This window comes from Aythya marila (genome assembly GCF_965140915.1).
Source record: "Aythya marila genome assembly, chromosome: 11".
NCBI lineage: Eukaryota > Metazoa > Chordata > Aves > Anseriformes > Anatidae > Aythya > Aythya marila.
The window spans coordinates 12,234,674-12,257,724 of NC_139052.1; the positions used below are offsets into that span (position 1 = coordinate 12,234,674).

The 23,051-nt window shown below is 36.2% G+C and overlaps 1 protein-coding gene across 7 annotated transcripts in view; it reads left to right on the forward strand.

The window, feature by feature from the left end:
* Positions 1–23,051, forward strand: part of ADAMTSL3 (ADAMTS like 3) — a 216,531-nt gene that overhangs the window by 96,767 nt on the left and 96,713 nt on the right. For all 7 annotated transcript variants that reach the window (XR_014318280.1, XM_082769441.1, XM_082769440.1 and 4 more), the window contains 2 exons: positions 13,925–14,052; positions 16,426–16,471. Coding sequence is in view for 6 of the 7 variants with exons in the window: in XM_082769441.1 (XP_082625567.1) it covers positions 13,925–14,052; positions 16,426–16,471 (174 nt within the window). In the remaining variant the exon portion in view is untranslated. The remainder of the gene's footprint in view (positions 1–13,924; positions 14,053–16,425; positions 16,472–23,051) is intronic.

Consider the following 23,051-nt stretch of genomic DNA (forward strand, 5'->3'; position numbering starts at 1 on the left):
TAATGCCATAAAAACTGAAACATTTGAAGCTATTTGGAATATGACAATGAGTGAACCAGTATAAAGTCTGTTAGTCTTGAACGATGAACTACACAGCTCATTGGTCCCTCAGCTCTCTGGGAAGCATCACTTAAATGATTTTCAGGAAGGTTTATTTCAGACTTTCAAAATTTCTATATACAATGTGTGAAAAGACATGGATACATATCTTTCACTCAAAAAAGAAAACAAAACAAAACAACTCTCTATTAAAGAGGCTGAAAAGATATCATTTGTTTCAAAAATATGTGTGGGGAATCATTTAAAGTTTCTTATAGTTCCCAAGATTCGTATCTACTATCAGTGCAAATATTTTATTTTTACCCTGGAGAGTGAGATAGGATAAGAGGAAAAATTTTGAAAACTAGAATGTGAATGACAACTCTTTGCAACACAGTTAAAGCAGTTGTAAATTATCTATTAAATGCAATTTATTTTTTGGGGTGGGGTATCCCTGATAATCTGAGGCACAACTTGGCCTTGACAGATAAACAAGAGCTGATGTTTTCTTTCTTGTGACCAAACACCCAATGGTGTTCTTAAGTGGATCTTTTTTGTGTGTGTTTGAAGAAGCATAATTCTGGACTGCAGCTCAGATACCAAATACCTATCCTACCTATAGCCAGAACACTGATAAATGGATGCAAGTAGAAGAAATAAACCTAACAAAAGCATGTAGAAGTTTTCTCTCCTCTTCTTTGATCTTTATCTGCCCATATGTGTAAGAAATCACATACACATCTCTAGTTTGGCAGTATCTGATGGAATTCAGGTGGTTCTTGTAGGTTCTATACAAAGTCCAACAAAGTCAGTGAGATAGTTTTCATTAATTTCAATGGCTTTTAAATCAGGCTTTATTCACTAACTCCCTGACAGCAATAATTTAGTTACCTTTTATTTACCAGAGCTTAAGGCAAAATTAAAAACAAAACACACAAAAAAGGTTAATTTATTTACACAAATTCTCCTTAAGTCCAAATGCTAATGTCTCTTTTAGAGTGTGTGTGGCTGGGAAGGGAGGGAAACAAAAACAAAACCCACAAAACCTCCACCCTTCTCTAAACCCTTCAAATACAAGCAACTAGGGAATTATATAAATAGATATTCTTACCTTTACTACAAAAAATTCATGCGGAAGTCCTATCTTGGAATAAGCTATTCATTAGTTGGCTTGGCAGAAAGAACACAATCCAAATGAATGAGCTGCCAAGAGTATTTTTAGTGGTTTTATATGTTGCCCATTCAAATCTTGGAAAATTTCTTTAGAAAATTGGACAAACTGACCACTCATTTTTATAGGCTTTCGCAAGATCTAAAAGTGAAAAACAACCATTGTATTTAGTGTCTGTTAATGGAGGTTTCAGGCTACAGAACTTGAGAAAGTTCTGCTGGGAAGCTAATACAATAACCATAAAATATTGGACTGATAATAGGAAACACTGGCACAGAACAGATATGGAAAGAGTCATGCTAATGTTCCATATCCAGGGCTGTTACCTTGTGCCGAGTGCTAAAGATACTGTAGTCAAACATATACAGTAGTAGAGATCTGGAATGGAGTCAGTAAAACTCAAGATATATGCAATTGTCTTTCCCTACCATGAATAATATTGATTGGATAATTCTGTCTTTAGAGAATTAAAAAATGGGAGCTTGGACACAGAAGAGAAAGCAAGTTGGGCTAACATTTTTCCAAATGGAGAATGTGTGTCCTTTCCCTGCGTGTGTAATTAAGCCCTCATCTTCTTTTATCTGAAGTCAGTGGGATTATTTTTTTCTTCTTTTGATTTTTTGGGAATTGGATCTGGGCTTGTGCTGCCGTTGTAGCTGTTCCTTTGACAAGGCCTTTTCTCCCCAAGCTAGAAGGAAAAAAATCAATAAAAAGGAAAACTATTCACCAGATATCAAATGAGTTTCAGTAGATTATATTTTATTTGATTCAAAGTGGAAAGGATTGACAAAAGAATATTACATTTTTAATCCTACATAAAATACCTTTCTGGAAAAATATTTTCTGCATATGGAACTTAATTTTGAAGCTTTCTCAGCAATACTGTCTTTCATACATATACTGTATACAAAGGTGATATACAAAACCTGCCCTCAGAAGATGTTTCATTTTGCAGCTTCTTTGTATTAGGATACTCTTTAAGAGGACATAGAGGCAGGACATTTTAACTTCTAACTACCTAGTCTTTTCTAACTCTAGTCTTCTAACTACCTTAAAACAAAGAAATCAAACCAAATAAATAACAACAAAAAACCATTTATGAGGAATTTGGTCATGTTTTGCTGCAGTCTGTGAGAGAACAAAGCTGGAGTGGGCTTGGGATGATGAAATTGGTACAAGCTTCTGACTACGAATAAGCAGGGATAAAACAAAAGATGATCACTGAATGAAAAAACATGACAATGGCTGGAACATTATCCTAAGCAGAAGCAGCTTATGGATGGTGCCTGTGCAGGTACCCCCTGTTGAAATCTCACAACAACTCCAATTCAAGCTGCACTTGTGAAAGAAGGGCTCTCCGCAACAACGAACAAAATGGTTCAAGCGCAGGAAATCAGCTGGAGCCAGTGAAGCTGTGTAAAATTAAATCTTAAATTTGTTCGTAAGTTAAGCATGAGTAATAAAAACAAACCTTAAAATTATATCTTGATTTTTGGATCAGTTATACCATTGCTTTACATCACCCAAAGATCAGCTCACGGTTAAGTGGGCAAAACTGTTTATTCTGAGAAGAAAATTCATCTTGTTAATCTTGATTTATGCCACTGTAGAGAGGCACCATGATCAGGCTGACAAGTTTTAGAATTACTTTGGGCAAAAATAACTTCTTTCAGACTGCGTCTCAGTTATGGGCCTAATAAGTCTTCTTCAGTGTATTAATTTTAAAATGTTCTACACAGTGATACCTACCTTAAAAATCAAGGATGAGAAATAATCTCTCAAAATAAAATAATCTCTTTAAAATTCATAGCTAAATCTTAATTGTTCCACATTTATAGAAAGGAAAACTAGGTTTCTTAATTGCTGTCAGCTAACAATGTGGCTTTAATATTTTTCCTTTTGACAGATTTGTCCTGTTGCCAGGTGTATTTGCTTATGTTCTGTAATCTGCTTTGCATTACTTTTACAGTAATATTACCATTGAAAGTGCTACATATAGTATTAAATAGCAGGGTGAGTCAAGAGACATGGGTCGAATGTGTAGCTCACAGATGAGAAGTTTGGAGGCTTCGTCTGTGTGATACAAATGTGGTAAAAATACATGTAACTAAATCATCAGTCTGGCAATATTGATAATCTTGGCATGAAATTGAGCCATGCCAGAGTGCAATATCCCAATAATCCAGGTTTATGAATATTGCAGATTACGGATAGACAAAATGTACAGGGAGGACTTTTCTATACTGGCTGCTTTTGCTACAGTTTATTCTTCTGTCAGTATTTCCCCTATAAACTCCTTTTATTCATAGGTCTGGCAGGTAGCCATAAAATTTTGCTTCTAGCTGGAACTTGGCAGACGGTGTCTCAAGTCAGGAAAATTATTTTAAACAAAATTTTAAAATACATGAAATATATTTGGGCTCTTTTAAAAGCTAGAGGTGCAGTCATTTTTTTATTTTTATTTTTATTTTTTTTCAGAGAAAAAGCATTGGTTGCAGTGTTTTTCACTTTAAATCCTCTAAATAAATTCTTACCTTAAAAAAAAAAAAAGACTGTTGTAACTAATAAGAAATAAAAAGCATGAATTTCATTTAAAGTGTACACAAAAAGGTACTTCATGCAAATGTTGTGGACTTGTGTATTTTGAAGTGATTGTTCTTAAGTTATTGCTTTAAATTACATATATAACCTATCACTGTGATGGCAGAAAGCTTTTATGTGCTGTTATAAGCTGTAAGGTAAATAGTAGGACACATATACGTAATTCTAAATGTACATGCTTTTTCTTTTCTGTTACCTACCTGTAAGTCATATCCACAAGTGTCTTGGTAAATCAGTCTTGACAAATTCAGCATAATACAGCAATTGGTGTTGTTGAGGGATGAACGGATACCATTTCAGTCTGTTTTATCATCTAGAATCCAGGTATACTTGGGTTGCACGTAAGCGTCATGAAAGCAGAATAGCTTTTCTTATACTTCAGGCTTTGCAGTGTTAATTTGGGCAAATACCACCAGGACCACCACAAGTCAGCAGGAGTGAAATTTGATGGTGATTGTGGTAATAGCTCCTGGCTTTGTGTCAGGGTCTGTCCTCCATGTTCTTGCAGCTTACCTGGAGGAGAAATCCCATCCTGTGCTCTCCTCTGTCCCTTTTATCCCTCATAGTAAACTGTAGGTTTACTACCTTGTTGATTAATTTTAATTTGGAGCTCCAGTAATTCATAGTGTACCTGCCATAGCTCTCCTTACCCTGGAATGAGTCCCTAAATGACAGTCAAATGGTTCTTCATCAAATGAAGAGATCAAAAAGAAAATCAGGAAGCATGGGTGTTTTGTCAAGAGATGAGTCTTTCTAGAACAAGTACCTGACCCACGGGGCAGATGTGTAATTTTATTTTATTTTTTTTTACTAGTTTCCCCATGTTGAAGATGGAAAGAATAATTTAAAAGCATTCAAAAGCATGTAATCACTGAAATGTGATTGCTATTTCATGTGGCATCAGAATATGGAGAAAAGAAAAAAAACTAAAACTAGACTGCACATTTGACAGTAGCACGAACGTGCCCAAAAGATCTTTGGAAGCTGATGGAAGTCCTCCACTTGCACCAGCATAATGCTTATCCTTTTATCATTGTTGTTCTCTTTCCACTGCATATGCCAAAGTGATGAAATTTTAAACTTTTGAGACCAGTTAAAAACATATTTAATAGCACCTTTATTTGGATGTTTGCAAATATATTTAATAAGGTAGTTTGAAAAAATAATGCCACATATATTTCCCAGAAATTGGAATCTCTTTTTGTATTATGCACCTGAGGAATTCTGTGTCTTGGACTCTGGCTGACCCATCACCCTGTTTATGCTGGATGAGGAACATGTGGTGTACAGTGTGAAGGTGGAAAAATCCAGAGTATCCAGGTGCAACGTTTGAATAAGCATTCAGTAAAGCTTGCATGAATTCTTACTACTTTATGGAATTCATGAAATATATGGAATGTTGTTAATGCAGATTTATAAACAGGTTCAGAGAAAATTAGCATATCAAAATGTCCTGAAGATTGTGTTTTCCTCTTCATGCTATGTACTTCTTACAGGCAGACATAGTAGGAAGGACAATGTTTATACTGACAAAATAGGAGGTGCAAGAATTCCGACTTTGGACACTAAAATATAATTTTGAGCTCTGCTACTCCCATAATGCACCATCTCCTAAGGTCAGATTCTTATCTGTAAAATGGACATAATGTGTAAGCTTAAAATCTCAAAGTCAAAAAATACTAAGACAGGGTATTGTTATTTGTTGCACAAAAAACAGAATTTCTTCATCTGTGACAAGATTTTTTATTTTTATTTTTTGCACATCCAAATGCAGGGACTGTGTATCAAATACTGTGTTGTGGAGAGCACTGTAATTTATTATCACCTAAATTTATTTTTATGCTTACTAGGGTATAACTTTAAAGTTCTATTTTGGGAATGTTAGTACTGATAGTTTTAAAAGAAATAGCATGCTTCTTTGAAAGGTTTCTAAGCATCCCATTCCTTCTTTTTTGCTTATTTTAAATTTCTGCATTTATCTCTCATCCAAGTGCTGACAAGTGTTTGCCTCAGGCTGGCTACTGAGAGAGTAAGCAAAGATTTTAGAAATTTATATTGCTTTCTTGGTTATGTTCCCTTTCAGAACCTGTGTATATTTCCCAAGGTCTGTGGCTTTTGGGTTGTTTGCCAGCTACATGTGCAAATCTGTTGTAATTCTCTAGACCACTGAGAAATAGAGGTAATTGCAGTGATGCTAAACGTTTTTCAGTGTAGTTTCCATTTCAGATAGGGTAGGCTCAGAGGAATGGACATATTTTGAGAATTGGAATGTATATATTTCCAGCTACATATTTGAATGTACTTTTAAATCCCAGAAGATAATGAAATACCAAAAACTCAGGGGAAAAAAATATTTTAAAAAATCTGTGCTCTTGATATCTTGGTCATCTGTCCTGAATGAATGGACCTAAAAGTCTTAGAGATTTATGGATGACTTGCAATAATTTATGGAATATTACCCAAGGAAATAAAAGATTGCCGTGATCCAGAGGAGGAGGACAGAGGCACGTGCTCCTCTTGTAAAAGACCATTTTGTGATAAAAATGTACCCTGGATCTACATTTCAGTATAGATCATCAAAACCTGTCAGCAGCGAGTAAAACTAGTGTGTGTGTGTGTCTTTTTAAACTCATCTTAGTGATGTTGGTAACACAGAAATTGAAAAATAGCAACTTAGTTATCAGTGCTTTTGGTACTTGGCTACTGATTCTTTTCAGTAGGAATACGGAGGAACTGTATTTAGCTGTTGTTAGACACAGAAATAACTGCTGGAGCTGGGTATCCTAATGCAGTTGCTTTCTGCTCGGAGTTGTTAGGGCGGGAACCACGATTCCTTCTCCATGCCCACAAATTCCGCGTTCCCTCTGTTACTGCTCACAAAGAAGGAAGGAGGTGATACAGACTCTTTTCAGTGCCAAAAGCCTCAGCTAGCTCATAGGTGCCAAACAGCCAAGCAACATTTCATCCTTTCCTGGATGCCAAAAGCCTCAAGTATCCCTGCTCCACCTGCCAAAACCTCCAACTTTGTCCTGACAACTCCTGCAGTGCAGGCCTATGTTGTCAATATGAAATTCTGCAACACACTGACAATGGAAAATCTGGATGCAGTATAATATTGAAAAACATGCTGAGATTCGTCTTCGGTTTAGTATCAAAATGAATTACACTGTAAATATTTCCTGTGTGTGACTCTTCTGCGTGTTTTATTTTCCAAAACTTGAATTTGAATTTATTCAAAACTGCTGTAGAATGAAAATATAGAGCAGAATTCAACAGAGTGTTAAACTACATCTGAGTCCCCAGATGTGTTCCTTCATACAGCCGTACAAGTCCATCATTTGCCTTTTTGGCTCTTTTCTTGCTGGTCATTCTCCTGGTCTGTCACTGAGCTTTACCAGCTTGTGTTTCTGAAACACTCTTTTTGTTACCAGACACAACTTCCATTTTGCTGTTGGTTCCTAGTGTGTGGACAGCCTGACAGTGGCAAGGCCAAATGCAAGGAATGGTTAATGTAACTGAAATAATGTTAGTAATATTAAGACTAATTACTCCAAAACATCTGCTTAAAATAGCTGCAGTTATTCCCAGGTGTCTTTTGTCAGTCTGAAGTGATGCATTAATTTTTTTCCCCTCTCATGGTTTTCTGCAAAGGATTTTATAGTTCTAGATATGTTTTCTTCAGTGTAAGGAATAACATATAATTTATGTTGGTACATATAAATAAAAGATCTATTAAACTTAATGACATATGCAGTGCACAATTAGGCAATCTATAATGTATCCAGCAATAGTGGAAATATAGCAGGAAATGTCTTGAAATCGGTCATAACGAAAAAAGTGGAAGTTTTTCTGCTAAAATCAGGTATTACAAGATCTCATTAATGGTTCTTATTTGTCTGGAAATAAGATTTGACTGTTCTTCTATATAGTTGCTGCCATAACTGGAATGTTTTTTTCTCTAAATCTGTAATCTGCATTCTACGCCTTACTTAGATTGTGTGAAATAGTGGTGTAAATCATTTTTGTATGTGGCCTTAGCAGGGAAAGAGATCTCTAGGATAGTTTGTTGCAAAGCAATGGGCATAACAGCCAAACTTGGAAGTGACGGATACTGTTCTGAGGCTGGATAGCATCTCCAGTGGTTATCGGCAGGTAAATACTTGTTCTTTCAGTTATGTACTCGGCTCGTGGATGCAGTCAACAGTGCAATCTGATACCTTTTCCACTCACTGTAGTGTCTGGAAAGAGGAATCTGGGAAACACATCACAGCTAGTCAGGCAGGATATTTTCCCTTCAGTGCCATAATTCCTTGTGCTGCCTCTGTTTGGAGGCATTGTAGGTACTAGGAGAAGAAAATGGCAAAATGCAGTGCTGTGTGTAAAGATTAGTGAACAGCAACATAACCTTGTGCTTTGGAAGTCTCTGGAAGTCAGGATAGTGTTAATAGTATTTATGGGTTGTGAGAGTGGGAAGAAGCAATAAAAAGGAAATGCTTCATCTCTGTTCAAAATACCATCAAGGATGAAATCCACTCCAGGGAAAAAGGCCAGTACTGAGCTTTGGGTATTGCTTAATTTAGGCCTTCAGTGGGACCGAAGTGGTGTTTATACCCTCCAGTAGGTTCTCTCACTTGGACAAATTTAGTCTGTAGAATCTAAATTCTGTACGGAGAAGTGTAGTTATATGCCATGTGTTAATAAATAGCAATATGATATAGCATTGCTAAGAGTCCTTCTGGGGATTCTCTTTTGGAGTTTGGCATGCTTTTACGAATGAATACAAACTGCTTTGATAAGAAGCTATAAGAAAAACCAAAGAGCATTCACCTAGGGATCTGCACTAACATTGGCATAGCAGCGTATACAGTGGCAAATATTCCTTCATAACTAGGTCCTTACTGCCATGGCAAAGGCTTGTTTTGTAGCCATATTTTTCTAACCTGTTTGTGTAGAGCATTTGAAATTCCCATTTAGCACTGGGCATTGTCTGCATTGGAAGATGCTGCCCAGAGATTGCACTGAATCCCTGAATTTTGCCAAGTATCAGAGCTGTGCCCAGCTGCACTGAGGAAGGCCTTGGGACACATCGCAGGGCAGAATTAGGTGTAATTGGGGTTGTGATGTGTACCTGGCAAAAGGACTCTGATTTGGGCTCTCTTGCAGAAGAATCAATGTGTCGGGTCTCTGCTTCTTTTGTTGTACATTGTTGTAATTCCCATGTATAAAACACTACGTGCTTGGCTTGTGTCTGTATTTAAAGTAAAAATGTATGTAAAAGCTCTGGAAAACAAACATTTAAGGTATCAGAGCATTTCTGTTGAGAAGCTGAATCTTTGTTGCACTGAATGCTAAACATTTACATATCCAAGCCTTATGTAATGGATGTCTGAATAATAATAAAACTGCATAAACTGACCTTCATTCTCTGGCACCACATCCCCTTTGAAGTCTGCATGACCAAATTCAAGACAATTATGTCATCCTTCATAACAGCCAAACAAAAGTTTGGCCAAATAGTCATTTTTTCTCCATATAACAGCACTGTGTTTGATTTTGCAATGTGTGTCAATGTAGCTGTTGTTATTTACTGGCTGTTACAAGTGACAGTAAAAATCCCCTTGTTTTAGATTAATGATCAGCCCTGGTAACATCTGTATTTCATTTATTTTACCTCAGTGCCCACTTCTGCAGTAGTCAGTTCCTTTGAGAAGCACAGTGCAAAGCAAGCACAGCCTGCATGCGTGCGCACAGCTAGCAGAAGGTGGTGTTACTGTATATGCCCATATGTGGCAGAAGCAACACGGAGCCCTGGACGGAAGAAGGGAACTTGGCACTAGCATTTCCCCCCCTCCAAATCTTCCAGTGCCATACTTTCATTAAAGTTCTTCAAGAACAAGGCTGTCTCTGTCAGTTAAGGGTTGTCAGCAGAGGCTCAGATTGCACATTGCTGGGCCTCAGACCTTCAGGAAACCTTGGCATACTGTCATCTCAGCCTTTGAGGCTCAGCCTGTGTCACGAAATGTTTCAAAACTTGTAGTTTATTTTCCCCCATCCCCTAATTCAAGCGTTTCAAGGCTCATGTGCAGCATTGTGACTTACCCTTTTATTATTTTGAAAATTAATAATATATATTGGATGCATAGTTTGGGATGGAATATTTTGAACTATCTTTATCATATGTGCTGGAGTTGTTTCTGCAGAGAAAGCTGTATAGGTTCTGAAATACATTTGCCTTAAATGCAATGCTTGTATTCTAACCCTGTGTTCCCATTTGGTGCTTTTGGAATGGATACAACTACAGCTAATGTGGCTGGATCAAGTGGAAGAGTGGTGCCTTTTGCCATCTAGTTTTATGTAAAGAGCAGCAAATCATCCAGGTTTTTCTTAAAGTTATGTTAATAGCTGTTTCAAGTTATTTTGTCTGGTTTCACTACAGCACAGGCGGCTTTATTTGATCATGTTATATCACAGGTGTACATGTACATGTGTACATATACATGCACGTGTAGGTACACAAGTACTTTCATTATGAAGCATGTAAACCGTAAGCTTAATGTATATGTAGTAGTACGTCTGTTGGAAAATTGAGCCACTAAATGAAAAACACGTAGCAGAGTGTCACTACTGAAACATATTAGAATTATGACTTAAGACAGTAAAAACATGAAAAATAAAAGTTAAGAAGCAAGCCTTGAATGTAGTTCTGAGATACAATAATACTCTTTGTGCCCAATTGCAATTAGCTCTTGATTTAATTCCTAAATGAGCTTCCAAGGTTTTGTTGGTTTAAATCATGATGTTGGTGATCTTTGCTTTATTTTACTTTAATTTGGTACCGTGGTGTAGACAAATGTAACATGTAGAGTTTATGAAACCAGACAGCTAGTAAATCAATATTATTTTGCTAGTAAATTACGAAGGCAGTGCAAGCTGCTTTTAACTCTTTCCCATGGGACAAGTAGTTTGAACTAGCCGGAGTTTAAATCAACACTGTGGGCACTGAATTAGTCAATGATTCTGAAGAGGGCTTTGTTGGCATAAACTTCTGCTTTGATCATCCTAGTATTTACAGCTTTTTAATTAGATACAGTTCAGAACAATGATTTTTATCAAAACAGTTTGGTAAGTGAACAACTGGACATTGTTTAGAGCTCTAGATGGCATTCTGTCTGTTAATATCATGTGGCTGGTTTTAATACAATGCTGAAGTTAGGATTATTTTAGGCATTGTCACTGCTTTGTCCAAAGAAACTTTGTATTTTACAAGAGATTGTGACATGTACTGCCTTTTTTATTATTTATTTTATTTATTTATTTTTTTAAATATCATAATTTTGAACCATTCTTAACGTACTAAAAACCAATTCTTTGCCTTGGGATTACAGAGGACAAACTTTAATTTTGCACTCATAAATTTGAAAGAAGTGACTCTTGTTCATCTCAACTTATTTTCATGTGCTGAGTGATTTGTTGGGAAGTGCTGAGCTCTTTTTGCTCAAGATTGAAGGCAGTTACTTCCATTTTCAGTGTCAGACATTTCAGAGTTGGCTTCTGATGTAAAGCAAGCCCAACGCCAGTGAAAAAATTCCTCGGGGATCTTGGCAGAGCAGGGCTCTATCGTTTCTGGAATAGTAGATTGGCTTAAGTACACTTTTAAAGCAAAGTAAGTGTTTGTAAAATTTGTAAACCGAGGGGAGCAGGAAAGTTAAGGAGCCACTGATGTGTTTAGACCAGTGCCTGCAGTTTGCTGTTCAAATGGTGATAAGTTATCTAATTAACAAAATAAATTCTTCAAAAAGCTCTAGTTTTCTGAGGAAGGGATGAAAAAGTTTGGAAATTGCTGATGTTTCTGTTAGCAGTTTAGCTTTGTGGAATAGTGGTGTTATATCAAATCTTCCTGCTCTTATTAATGCCTTTAAAATGTGTTTGAATAGTCCTTAACTCTGTTTAAGTACAGCTAAGCTTAACTATGTGCCATTTGGGTTTCTAAAAGGATGCTTGCTCAATATTATTGCTTCCGACTGCAATGCAAATGCAGCCTGTGTGACAGCTGATGCACAAAGAGAGCAGTTCGCTCAAGTTCTGTGGCACTTGATTATTGACATTATATTTAGAAGAAAATCCCTTTGTCTACATAGCATGGTACTGGGTCATATTCCTTGTACGGCTCTGTTTTGAAAACAGCTTTGTTTTTATTGTTTGCCATTTTTGCTTCGAGTTGTTAGGCTATTGTCTGAGTCAACTTTCTTCATGGCTGAAGATGAGCTGACGTTATCTGTGCCGTTGAAATTTAAGGAGAGTTATGTATTATTTTTTCTTGTACCATAATATTCAAATTATACATCCCTCACTTCCTTTCAAATTACTTTTTTGAGGCATTTCGGAAGAAAATAAGACTAAGTTTTGTCTCATGAGCTTACTTACGTTTTCTCAAAACAAACAAACAAACAAACAAACCACACATACAAAACCAAACAAAACAAAACAAGAAAACCACCTGGATTACTAAAATATGTTCATCTGGTTTAGTATTAAGATGTGTACAAATGTCTTGCACTTCTCTGGATTCAGTCACACACAAAAATCTTTGAAGTATTTTAAGCGTTTATTTTTAACTGGCACCTCTGAAGACCTGAATGCTCATTTGGATGTAATTTATGGAGTAAAGTAATGTTTTTGTCTCTGTTCCTTATGCTGTTTGCTGACACACAGACCTTGGTTAGTGTTTCTCTGCCCTTGTTTTTTGGGAAGGGGTAGTGAAGATGCTACAATGCTATCAGATTAAGCTGTGCCTTTCTATGCAGTCAAAAATTATAGAAATGTGGATGTGCTGCCTCAGTTTCTCTCTGTGAGTTGTGACTTGGGTGCCCACTGAAGTCAATAGGAACGAAATACTGGCTGTACAAATAATTATTTCAGTTAAGCTCGGGTGTACCCTACATCCTCTCACATTTGCAGTTGTGCTGGAACACAGGGTAAACATTGCTCAATATTCTGTCACTTGGGATAAATTACTCTCGCTGCCTTACTTCTATCTGGGCTATGGCTTTTGCTCATAATGGTGCAAAGAACAGGCACATAGTTATGTTTGGAGTTTATGTGCAAACACTATCAACATGGTGATTAGAGTGGCTAGTGTTTTCATCTCCATCTGGTGGGTATAATTCGGGATTTATAAAAAAATCTCAACTTCTTTATGATGACAACCCATCACGTATGTCTGATGACTCTCAAGGAATCATATGGGATGCTTGGTTACAAAAATCTGCATGTGTTTTTTCAAGAAAGAAATTTTAATGGTTGCAGGGACAGAGGAATGAAAGTAGGATTTAAATGGAACACATGACGAACAATTGTGAAATCAGAAAGAAATGCTTGGGGAAACCCTGAATTTGATTTTTCCTATGCTTTCTTCATGAAGGAAATTTATAAAATAAAAGTGGTATTCTCCTGAAGCAGAACATTATGGAATAATTAGATTCATGTTGCTTTTTGAGATTGAATTCTTATGGTAAGAGCTTACCATGTTCTAAAATACTTGGAGAATTTTTTCTGGAAAATATGAATTTTCTTCAACTGGATACAATTCAAATCAAAAATGATATTCTGAGGGGGGGGTCAAGAAGATTTTTTTTCTTTTTGAACCAATATCTTTTTATTTGTGTTGTCTGGTAATAATGTGTTTTTGAAGACCATGTGAGAAGCTTAAATCACTGTTTAATTGCTGTAGCCTACAAATCATTTTAAGCCTTTCCTAATCTCTCTTAAATTAATAAGGCATTTTGTCATGAAGTTGCATTCTTGTTTTACTTCCCTAACTGCAATTCTGGGGCTGCTTTTTACAAAAGGCTTTTGCTGGACATCTGTATGTTGGCAATGATCGCATATTTGGACACAGCAGTCCTTGTGCAGAAAGCAATGCATTAAATACACGGCATCTTCAAACACTCAGCGTATTTTCCCATGTAATTGTTGTATATTAAAATAGTAAATGCATTGAGATGTTGTAAATAAGCAGCAAAGTAATATACTCACTACTAATTATGTCAAGCAGTAAAACATGTAACAAGTCAGTTAATTATTTTTTTTCTCTCTACCCTCCATTTTTTTCAGACCTCCAGAATTACCCGCTCCGATGAAGATAAGGAGGGCTCCTGGGATGCCTGGGGAGCCTGGAGTGATTGCTCACGGACGTGTGGTGGGGGAGCCTCCTATTCACTGAGGAGATGTTTAAATGGCAGGTTAGCCACATGCTTATGTATGCTTGTAAGCTATACCATATTTCCCTGTCTGCTAATTGTGCTCATAGGAAAACAGCGATGCTTCTGTTTTTGAAACTAAATGCTGTATTACAGATCAAGTGTCATAAAATCCTATTTTTAATATGTTTCTTTACTATATTAGATAAATATCTTAATGCTCAACTCTGATAGATCTTAAGGGTGTAATTAAGTATGTTAATGGAATAGCAAGAATGATTTTAGTATGGTCAAGTATTAAGAGAAATCTCTGCCATGGGAATGCAAAGTGAATGCTGGGTTACCTGGATACAAATTGGATCTGAAGTAATGTTCAATATGCAGTCTCCTCCATCTCTTCCCTGTAGTAAAACAAACAAACAAACAAAAAATCCAAGTGACTAACTCTACGTATAGATGTATCAAATGCTGCTTTATGTTATGAAAAGTTTTCCTCTGCCAGTTCTTTCTGTGCAGTGGTGCTGGTGGCCATATGTGTTCGTGGATAAGCTTCAGTGTAGCATGAAGAGAACAGTGTATGCGGTGAAAAGCATTTACCTCAGTAGTAAAACTGAACTAATATAGGACTTGTTACTACAATCCTAAAAGCATGAGTAATGCAATAGGGCTGTAGTCAGGCGAGAAGAGATCTCAACCAGCTTAGAAGCATCTGTGCCGGCATCCATATTTGCTTGCTTTACTTGAGTTGTTCCTAACCATTTTTGTAAACTGCTGATTATTTCTTAATTTTTTGAGTTAAATGCAGTATCACCCGGAAAGTCAATTTCTCTTGGAGAAGGCTGATAATGTGATGTGCAAACTGTATGAAATACAAGTTTAAAAGATGATTAAAATGCTGCCTATTCCTTTCAGTGCAGAATGCACAAAGATCTTTGAAAATAGTAATATTTCCAGCAAGAAGCCATGATATTCTACTAGTGTGTTAGTGACTGTGAAATGAGCGCAATAAATTGTAGCAATATAAATTCCACTGTGGTTTTATTAATATTTTTAATGCGATCCCCTGTGAAAAAAACATGTGTTTTCCATACCTTGACAAATGTGTAGTTTAAAAGTTTTTTTTTTTTCCTGTGCTTTACTGTTGTAATGTCCAGGAAATGCACGATTGTGAAACGAAGTTTTCACATTTGTATGTATCATAAACATTTTTTACATGCACGTTGTGATACGATCATTCTTGCAAAAATTGGAAATTTGAGACGTAATATCTTGAGCTTGGAGAACTGTACCTTCAGCTCAGCTGGTTGAACTCTTGCTCCAGACATCAATTGCTCTTTCTTTTTTAAAAATGTATTTTTTCAGTCTCTTGCATTTTAAAAAGCTTTTTAATATTTGCAATTAATTTCCATACAAAAAGTGAAAAATTTAGTCCAAGAGCTGTAAATGACCAGCTATCTGTTTGTTCTTCTTCAGTGTTAGGCAGGTCTTTTTACAGTTCAAAGGCATTATTCCAAAACACTTTTTCTGATTTTAGAGATATCGCTAAATGTAATTTCCCATCAAGTCATGAAGAATACATTTCCAGTTCTTTCAAGGGCTTGATTTTGCCATTCTTACTTTAGAACAAGAATATCTTACCCTGTGAAAAAGTGCCAGTCAGTTATCCAGAAGTTTGGCAAACTCTGTCCCTGAAAAGGTGTGAAATCCTCACACCCCCATATTTCTATGAAAGAACAATAAATAATCATGACTTTATTATATGCCTGTTACTTCACCTACTAGTAACAGATTTCACTATGGAGCTAGGTTTCACAATTCACATGCATGTGTTGGGAACCTTAGGAACTCAGGCAGTCTGTGAGAATTACATTTCATTTAAAATTAGGAATTCTGCTCATTCCTTCAGATCAGTAAAATTACATGCTGTTCTTCAACATAGTGCATTGTGTGGGGGGATAAAGAAAGTTTTGAGGCTGTTTTTTCTTTCCTAATTGAATTCGGGGAAGTAAAATTAATGCTCATTAGCTATAAGCTTGATTAAAGAATTGCTTAGATATTCTGATCCTCTTTTCTTCTGGGTTACATCCCATGGATTAGAAGTAACTTGCTGAAGTCAGCATCGATCAGGCTTTATGGATGCATTATGAGTTCTTTTTCACAAAATAAATGTGTTTTTCATAAGATTTGCAGCAAATTGGGCTCACAGAGAAAGCCACATGTTCTTTGCTGAAGAGACAGCAGCGTAACCTGTTGAGTCCCCAGATCCCCTTTGTATTTAAACCTTGTATTTTGAGTTCAAATTATGGTAGGGCAGAAGTAATAGAAGTCTAATTTTCAAGAGGATAACTAGCTCTAAAACATGCAGGGTTGTATTTTGCTGTAATGCAGTGTAACCTTTTTTAATCTATTTTTCAGGAACTGTGAAGGTCGGAATATTCGATACAAAACCTGCAGTAGTAATGTGAGTCTGGCTTTTAACCCTATTTTACAGCTTCTTCTACTTATTCAAACAATGTGTTAAAGTTTAAGAAATGCTGCTTCCTATTTAAAAACTTATGGTGGATAATTTTCTTTCCATCATTATTACCGTTTTTTAAGATTTCGCTCTGCATGACACCATGAAGTTTGAAATTTAGGCTTCCCAAATGGATATTTTCTTTTCAAATTGTAGTGCCAATTGTGATTTAGAACACTTTATATCATTTATAAGGAAAGTTACACATTTTGGAGTATTAACAAATCAGTTCTCATCTTAAAGTAGCAAGTGCTTTTCCTGGGGTGCTGTCTTTCAGATGAAGCATTAAACTGGGGTCCTGATCATTTGTAATCACCAGCGATAGTACACCACTCGTCACATGAGCAAAGAAGGTAACCACCTGTGTAGCTTTCAAATCCTAAATTGGATAATTACTACTTACATTCCCTCTGTTTGCCTAAGCCCAGCTCTTTATATTTCTATATGTATAAGTATGTATATTTAGGTACACTGGCATAGACAATTTCCGTGACTGAATATGAAGCTGGAGATTTGAATATGCAGTTACTGTTACTATGATGCAATCAAATTTTATTTTTACAGACACATTTTATGAAAACCAGTCACATATGGCATACTTCATGACGTGCACTCAACTGATTTGTAGTGATGCTTTATGCTGTTTAAACAGCTGCTTTCTTTCACACCAGATGTTGTAGTCTGTTCAAGGTGTGCAGCTCATGCAGGATTTTGTGATACCACTGATCATCAGACCACGTGCACAAACACAATAATTCATAATGGGGCGGTTTATGATCTGCAGTCACCTCCTAGTATGGGTTACCTTACAGTACAATATGACATCCTCACAATCCCGTTCCAGAATAGAGGGAAGATAGACAAAGTAAAAGCATCTTATCTCCATTTTGCTGTAGTGCATTTGATTCACCTGCTTCTGCCTCTGGGAGAAAGGTAACAATTTTCACACAAATACCCCTTAAAAGGTGAGCTGTGCAGTTGCCTTGCATTGAGTTATACCCAAGGAAGACCAGGTGATAATCAAGGTATTGCCAACTCTCTGATTTCTGCCTGTGTCAGGCAGCTGTGAAGTATGACACATGCTCCTTAGGAGACCTGATTCTGGAAGTTGCCCAGTAAGTATGTTGAATCAGTGTATCTCCTGGGAGAACTGGCCATCCCCACTCTTCAGTTTGCCACACCTATGGTTTCTTCTGTGCCAGTTGGCTTCTGACCTCTTCAGGAACAAGACTTACTAGCACCTTGAATTGTTCTAACACTCCACTTCTTGGTGTTGGATGGAGTTTCCACCATTGGATGGAGGTTTTTTTCCTGGCAGAAGCTAGTGGAAGTGATTAATGAATCAGGCCCAGTACATGCAAAAGTCAGATCCTGGAGACAAACCCTGTCACTTGACCTTTCAGAAGTAAAGGCCTAGTAGTTTAGTACAGCATGTCCTTACCTTATAAATAAAAATAATAAATAAATAAATTTTAAATAAATAAAAATACCACACACACACAAAATCAGTCTCTTAAAGCTGTGTGATAAACTAGATTGCAGCCAGACAGTATGTAAGCAATAAACAAAATGCCACCGTATAAAATGCTTGCTACATTCCTGATCTAGATAAATGTACTTTATATGCAATAATATATAAGTAGGATATATATGTATATGTATAATATATATAATATAATATACATGTAGGATATACATGTATATCCTTGCTTGATGCAGTGCACTCCCACTTCCTATGCAACAGTACAAACAAGTCAGCGTAGTATACTATGTTCCTCCAGTGAAACAATCAGGAAACTACATAGTGTACAGAAAAAGGAGAAAGATGAGATCAATTTGTGCATAGATCTCTGTTTATAGCAGAAGTTACATGCTTTTTGGAAACATAAGATCCATTGCGGACACTGATTGTTCTGAGGATTACGCAGTAAAAATCTATGGCGAGAATGAAGGCACTCAATACCATATCCTTTCTGAACCCCCAGGGAGTTTTTCTGAAATCACTAGGACCTGTTTTTTAACTTTAAGACTTATTTTAAAGCGATAAGTGGCTAGCATCTTGTATGTGAATATGTTTGAATTTATGATGATTCAAATGCTAATTTCCAGACAGGAAGCTGCATTTACAGTTCTGCTTTTGGGGCATGTCTGAAAGGGGTCAGTTTTCTATTTCAGTTCAGATAGAGCCAGATCTCTCAGGAACTGTTTTTGCTAGATTATGGATCAGATAATGGAGAACTCCAGAGAAAAATAAATTTCATGAGATTTCCATTGTTAGTACAGTGGAAAGTTGATCTTTGAATTAGGCCTCACTGAATTAAAACCTAGTATTAGACCTGATTTAACCTTGAAATGGGAGCTTAGACCTAATGCCAGACTAGGACTAGGCCAGTCCTCTTTAAAATGATACAATTTTCCCCAAAGCATTATTTCTAATTAATGTTTCTCACTTGAAGAGTAAAATTTTAGTTTGAAAATTAAGAGTTTAAACTAGCTTCTTTCCATATTAGTAGGTATTATTGTTAACCACATGAGACATTCGGTATATATACAGTGTAAAATCGTCTGCAAATGTAATTTTGCTACATGATACATTACACCACTAACATCTATATTGGGGAGTACAAATGAAGCACAACTTAATGTGTGTGTCATTCTAATGAAAAGAGCAAGAATCATTTTACCAGAAAATTGGTTTCATCTGGATTTGTAATAGAATAGTAGTAAGTTCGCTGAACTCAAGCATAGTTCCAGAATAATATTAGTGATGTTTCAATCAAAAAAATCAATTCAAGGTCTTAGCAACAAAATAATTGCTGAGATTATTAAGGCATACATATGTTTAGCCTGCTTATCTTTCTGTCTATAACTGGGATGCCATGTGCTTGGTTTCTTAGAACTGTATGTGTGCTTTCAGCTTTTCTTAAAGAAACTTTAGAGAAATAAATGATACAAACTATTCATTATATGCTGTTCAATGTGATTTTCAGTCTTTCTTAAACCCCTTTTTTATATTTCCATTTTTGTATATACTGTTACATTCTGATGCTATGATGTGCACTATATGGAAGTGTTTAAGATAATCCTTTAGGGTCTTATTCATAGAACAAGTTATTTGGGCCATTTCCCCATAAATTTCACATTCTTACGTGCCAAAAAGTCACTTATATGTTTGCCAGAGTGACTCTCCTACAGTTAAGAAAAAAAACATTTTGTAACAGATTTGCTCAAGTTTAATTCCACTGTAAACTTTTATTATATACAGATAATGCTCACACCTGTTCAGCATATTTATTGTATTGTTGTCTCAGCATCCACCTATTAACCAGTTCACTTATCTTATTCAGAAAATCTTGGCTGATCTATCTCTGCTCTATTCCTATAATATTTCACTATGAGTTGCATAGTTTCTTTCTAATCTGTTTGCTTATTTTTTTTATTTAATAATGCTGATATACCCTATAGCTGTCCTGGCTAGGGTTTCTAGCTCAGGTATCTTGATTTTACTAAGAAGTGGCCTGAAAATTGCCTCTGAATAACTTAGAACCTGAAGCTAGTTTCAAAAAGAAAACAAAACAATGACTTCATCAGTTTTGGCTAGGTTAAAACAAACTGAGATTCAAAGAACAAAACTAGACAAAGGACTAGACTTTCTTTGGTGTCATCATTTTTACTGGGAATTTTCTTGCCTTCTCTTTTGTGCTTTTTTCAGCAGAGTAATTGTTGGCAGGAATCACAGGGTCTGATGCAACCTTCATATTTTGTCCATGAACATTGCTTACAAAGATTCAGATTTCCCAGGTTAGCTTTGTTTTCAAAGACTATGAATAGTCACTGCCAAAACTAAAACGATACATTTCATAGGAAGCCAGCCCTTAAATGCAGTAGTTTTAATGATCTGTCACAAAAAGAATGGGAGATTATATATATGTTTTAAACTGCATGGTAGTGATGTCTGAAGCATCTTTTTCAGATCTGCCTGTCTAATATGTTCATAAGTCATGTCATAAATACAATTCATTACACTATGAAATCTGGATGTGATTATTTTGCCAACGTTTTCATGTATTAGACATCATAGATATCTGTTCAGCTCCTTATGTTTTGTATGAAGCTACGAGTGGCCTGGCTTTGGTTCAGTGCTTTGAGTACAAGGCAAAAGTGATTGCTGAAGTTAGGAAATGTGAAAAATCCTGAAGTTGATAGCAAAAATATTTAAAAAAAAATAAGAAAAAAAGTGTGGAATATTGACAGGGTAGGGGGAAAGAAGGAATAGAAGGAATGAATTGATATCTGAAATAGATTAAAACCACAGAGTAAGGATTGTTGCTCCTGTATCATTGGCTGACAAGCAGCCTTGCCCACTTCCCACACATGCTTCTCCTTTGCCTACCTCTCCCACATCTTGTCCCCTCATTTTTCCTTTCTACTTTTTAAGCCCCCCCCCTCACTTTTCTGACCCAGTCCAATGAAATCAATCTGAAGTCTGAATCCTCTTGTTGTCTTGATTACATTCCTTTCTGTGCTTATTCGTCTTTCTGTTTAGATTATGAACTCCTTTCTTTATACAAACATATATTGCTCTGAGGAAAACGGATCTGAACTCGGTTGTCATCCAAATTCTACAATAACGTAAATGATAATTTCAGCCCTCTGATATCCCTTTGTGATGTTCCTTTTAGGCTCCTGCTTTTGAACACAGTTCAAACATAAAGCAGGTGGAGTTGGCATGTGAATCAGGAGTTGCCACAGTCTCTTTGTGTTCTTTGAAGATGCCAAAAGAGAATAGGGAGATGAAAATTCACTTGCTCTCCAGCAGTCAGGAACTGAGTGGAAGGGGCTGCATTGTGTTGAATCAGTGAGAAGCGTACAGGAACCATAGGTTGACATTCTGACATTGTGGTGTTTGTGTCTTGGCATTGCATCAACACCTAGCGATAATGAGTTGTAAGAACAGCCTGTCAAAACTCAGCCTAAGGACATTTCTCTGCCTATTTTACAGATAGCATTTTAGTTCTTTGTTATGAAAATGAAGCTGTGCACGGTTGAATAACACTAGTCCAAAATATTGCTTCTAACTTTACTTCTACTATTTCTTATCCTTAGCTTCTCCTCCATTTGCAATGGTGGAAGGGAACCATATGGTATCCATATGAATTCTGGTGTCCTCCCTGCTTTTTAGCCTTGTAGTTATGGTAAATGGGAGGTGACAGATAAGTCCAAGCCAAATTCTGTTCTCATTTACACCCATGCAAATTTGGGGAATTTCTCTGGAATGATAGTAAATAAGGGTACTTTCTAACAGTATTTGCTTCACGTTTTTAGAAGCTCTCACTTGTGGGATTTTGCACAGGCAAAACTCTTGAAGTGTTACATAAACTGTAATTTAAAATTTTCCTTTTCTTATTTCATCATGTTATTGTTTAAACAAACTAGACTCAACCTAGAAGTATCCCAGGTTAAAAATATGAGATGTACTAGCATAATTTTAATTTACTGTCACTGTAAGGCGTAGGACCAGGCAGTGTTGAAAAGCATTGCTGGGAATGATCAGTGAATTGCTCAGTGCACTTTGCAAAAGCTCCTTGTGCTGATCTATAAAGGCACCACTGATTTTAGAAGTTTTTTATGAACTACAGATGAGCCAGAGACATCTCTTGGTTGCCGTTTCCTATAGTGAAGATAAAAATAATTATAAAAAAAAATGAGGAACTGACAAAGTATCATGCTAATGCAGTACCAACTCATTTAGATTCATATGACAAAATGGTGTCAGGAAGATATGTTGAGGACACTGGAGTAAATTCATACCATTCTTATGTATGTTTTAATCCGTAGTGTCATGTAATGCACTTGCTGTTTCATTAGTTTGTTTTTTTTCAGGGGATGCTCAGTTCTCTGATAATGTTGAAGCACAGTTCAGGATTAGTATTTTTAACTAATTCTGAGTAATAAGTTCTAGGAGTTCAGCCGACACATCACAATCTTTCAGCCTTATATCCAATGAAAACAAATCTTTGTTAAAATCAGCCTCACATCTGGCATGTATGTGCAGTTGGAATTCTTGGAAGAATATCCTCTCAGTCTGGCATATGGACTGTTTGACACTGGACATACTTCTAAGGGAAGTCTTCAGTGAGAGATTGTTTGACACACTAACTCCTTTGTCAGTACTTTACCAAAGTTCCTTTTGAATAAATCAATATTCATCTCCTTTCCTGTCACTGTAGTTTAATATTAACATCATTGTTTGGGTGCAATGTTTTATACATAAAAAATAAAAATAAAATTTGAATATTCCAAACTTCGTTACCGAGACATTTATTGTATTTTGTATTTTAGCTATATATGCTGAGGCTCTGTATGGGAGGAAGTATTGAACTGTCTCCTTAGAACTAGCACTATATAATTATTACCGATTTGAAGTATTTTTTTTATTTCAACAAAGTACTACTTTTTCCATTGAGGTGAAGATCTTTTTGTAACTATAGTAAAGGACAAAATTCTGGTGTCTTTCAGGCTTTAG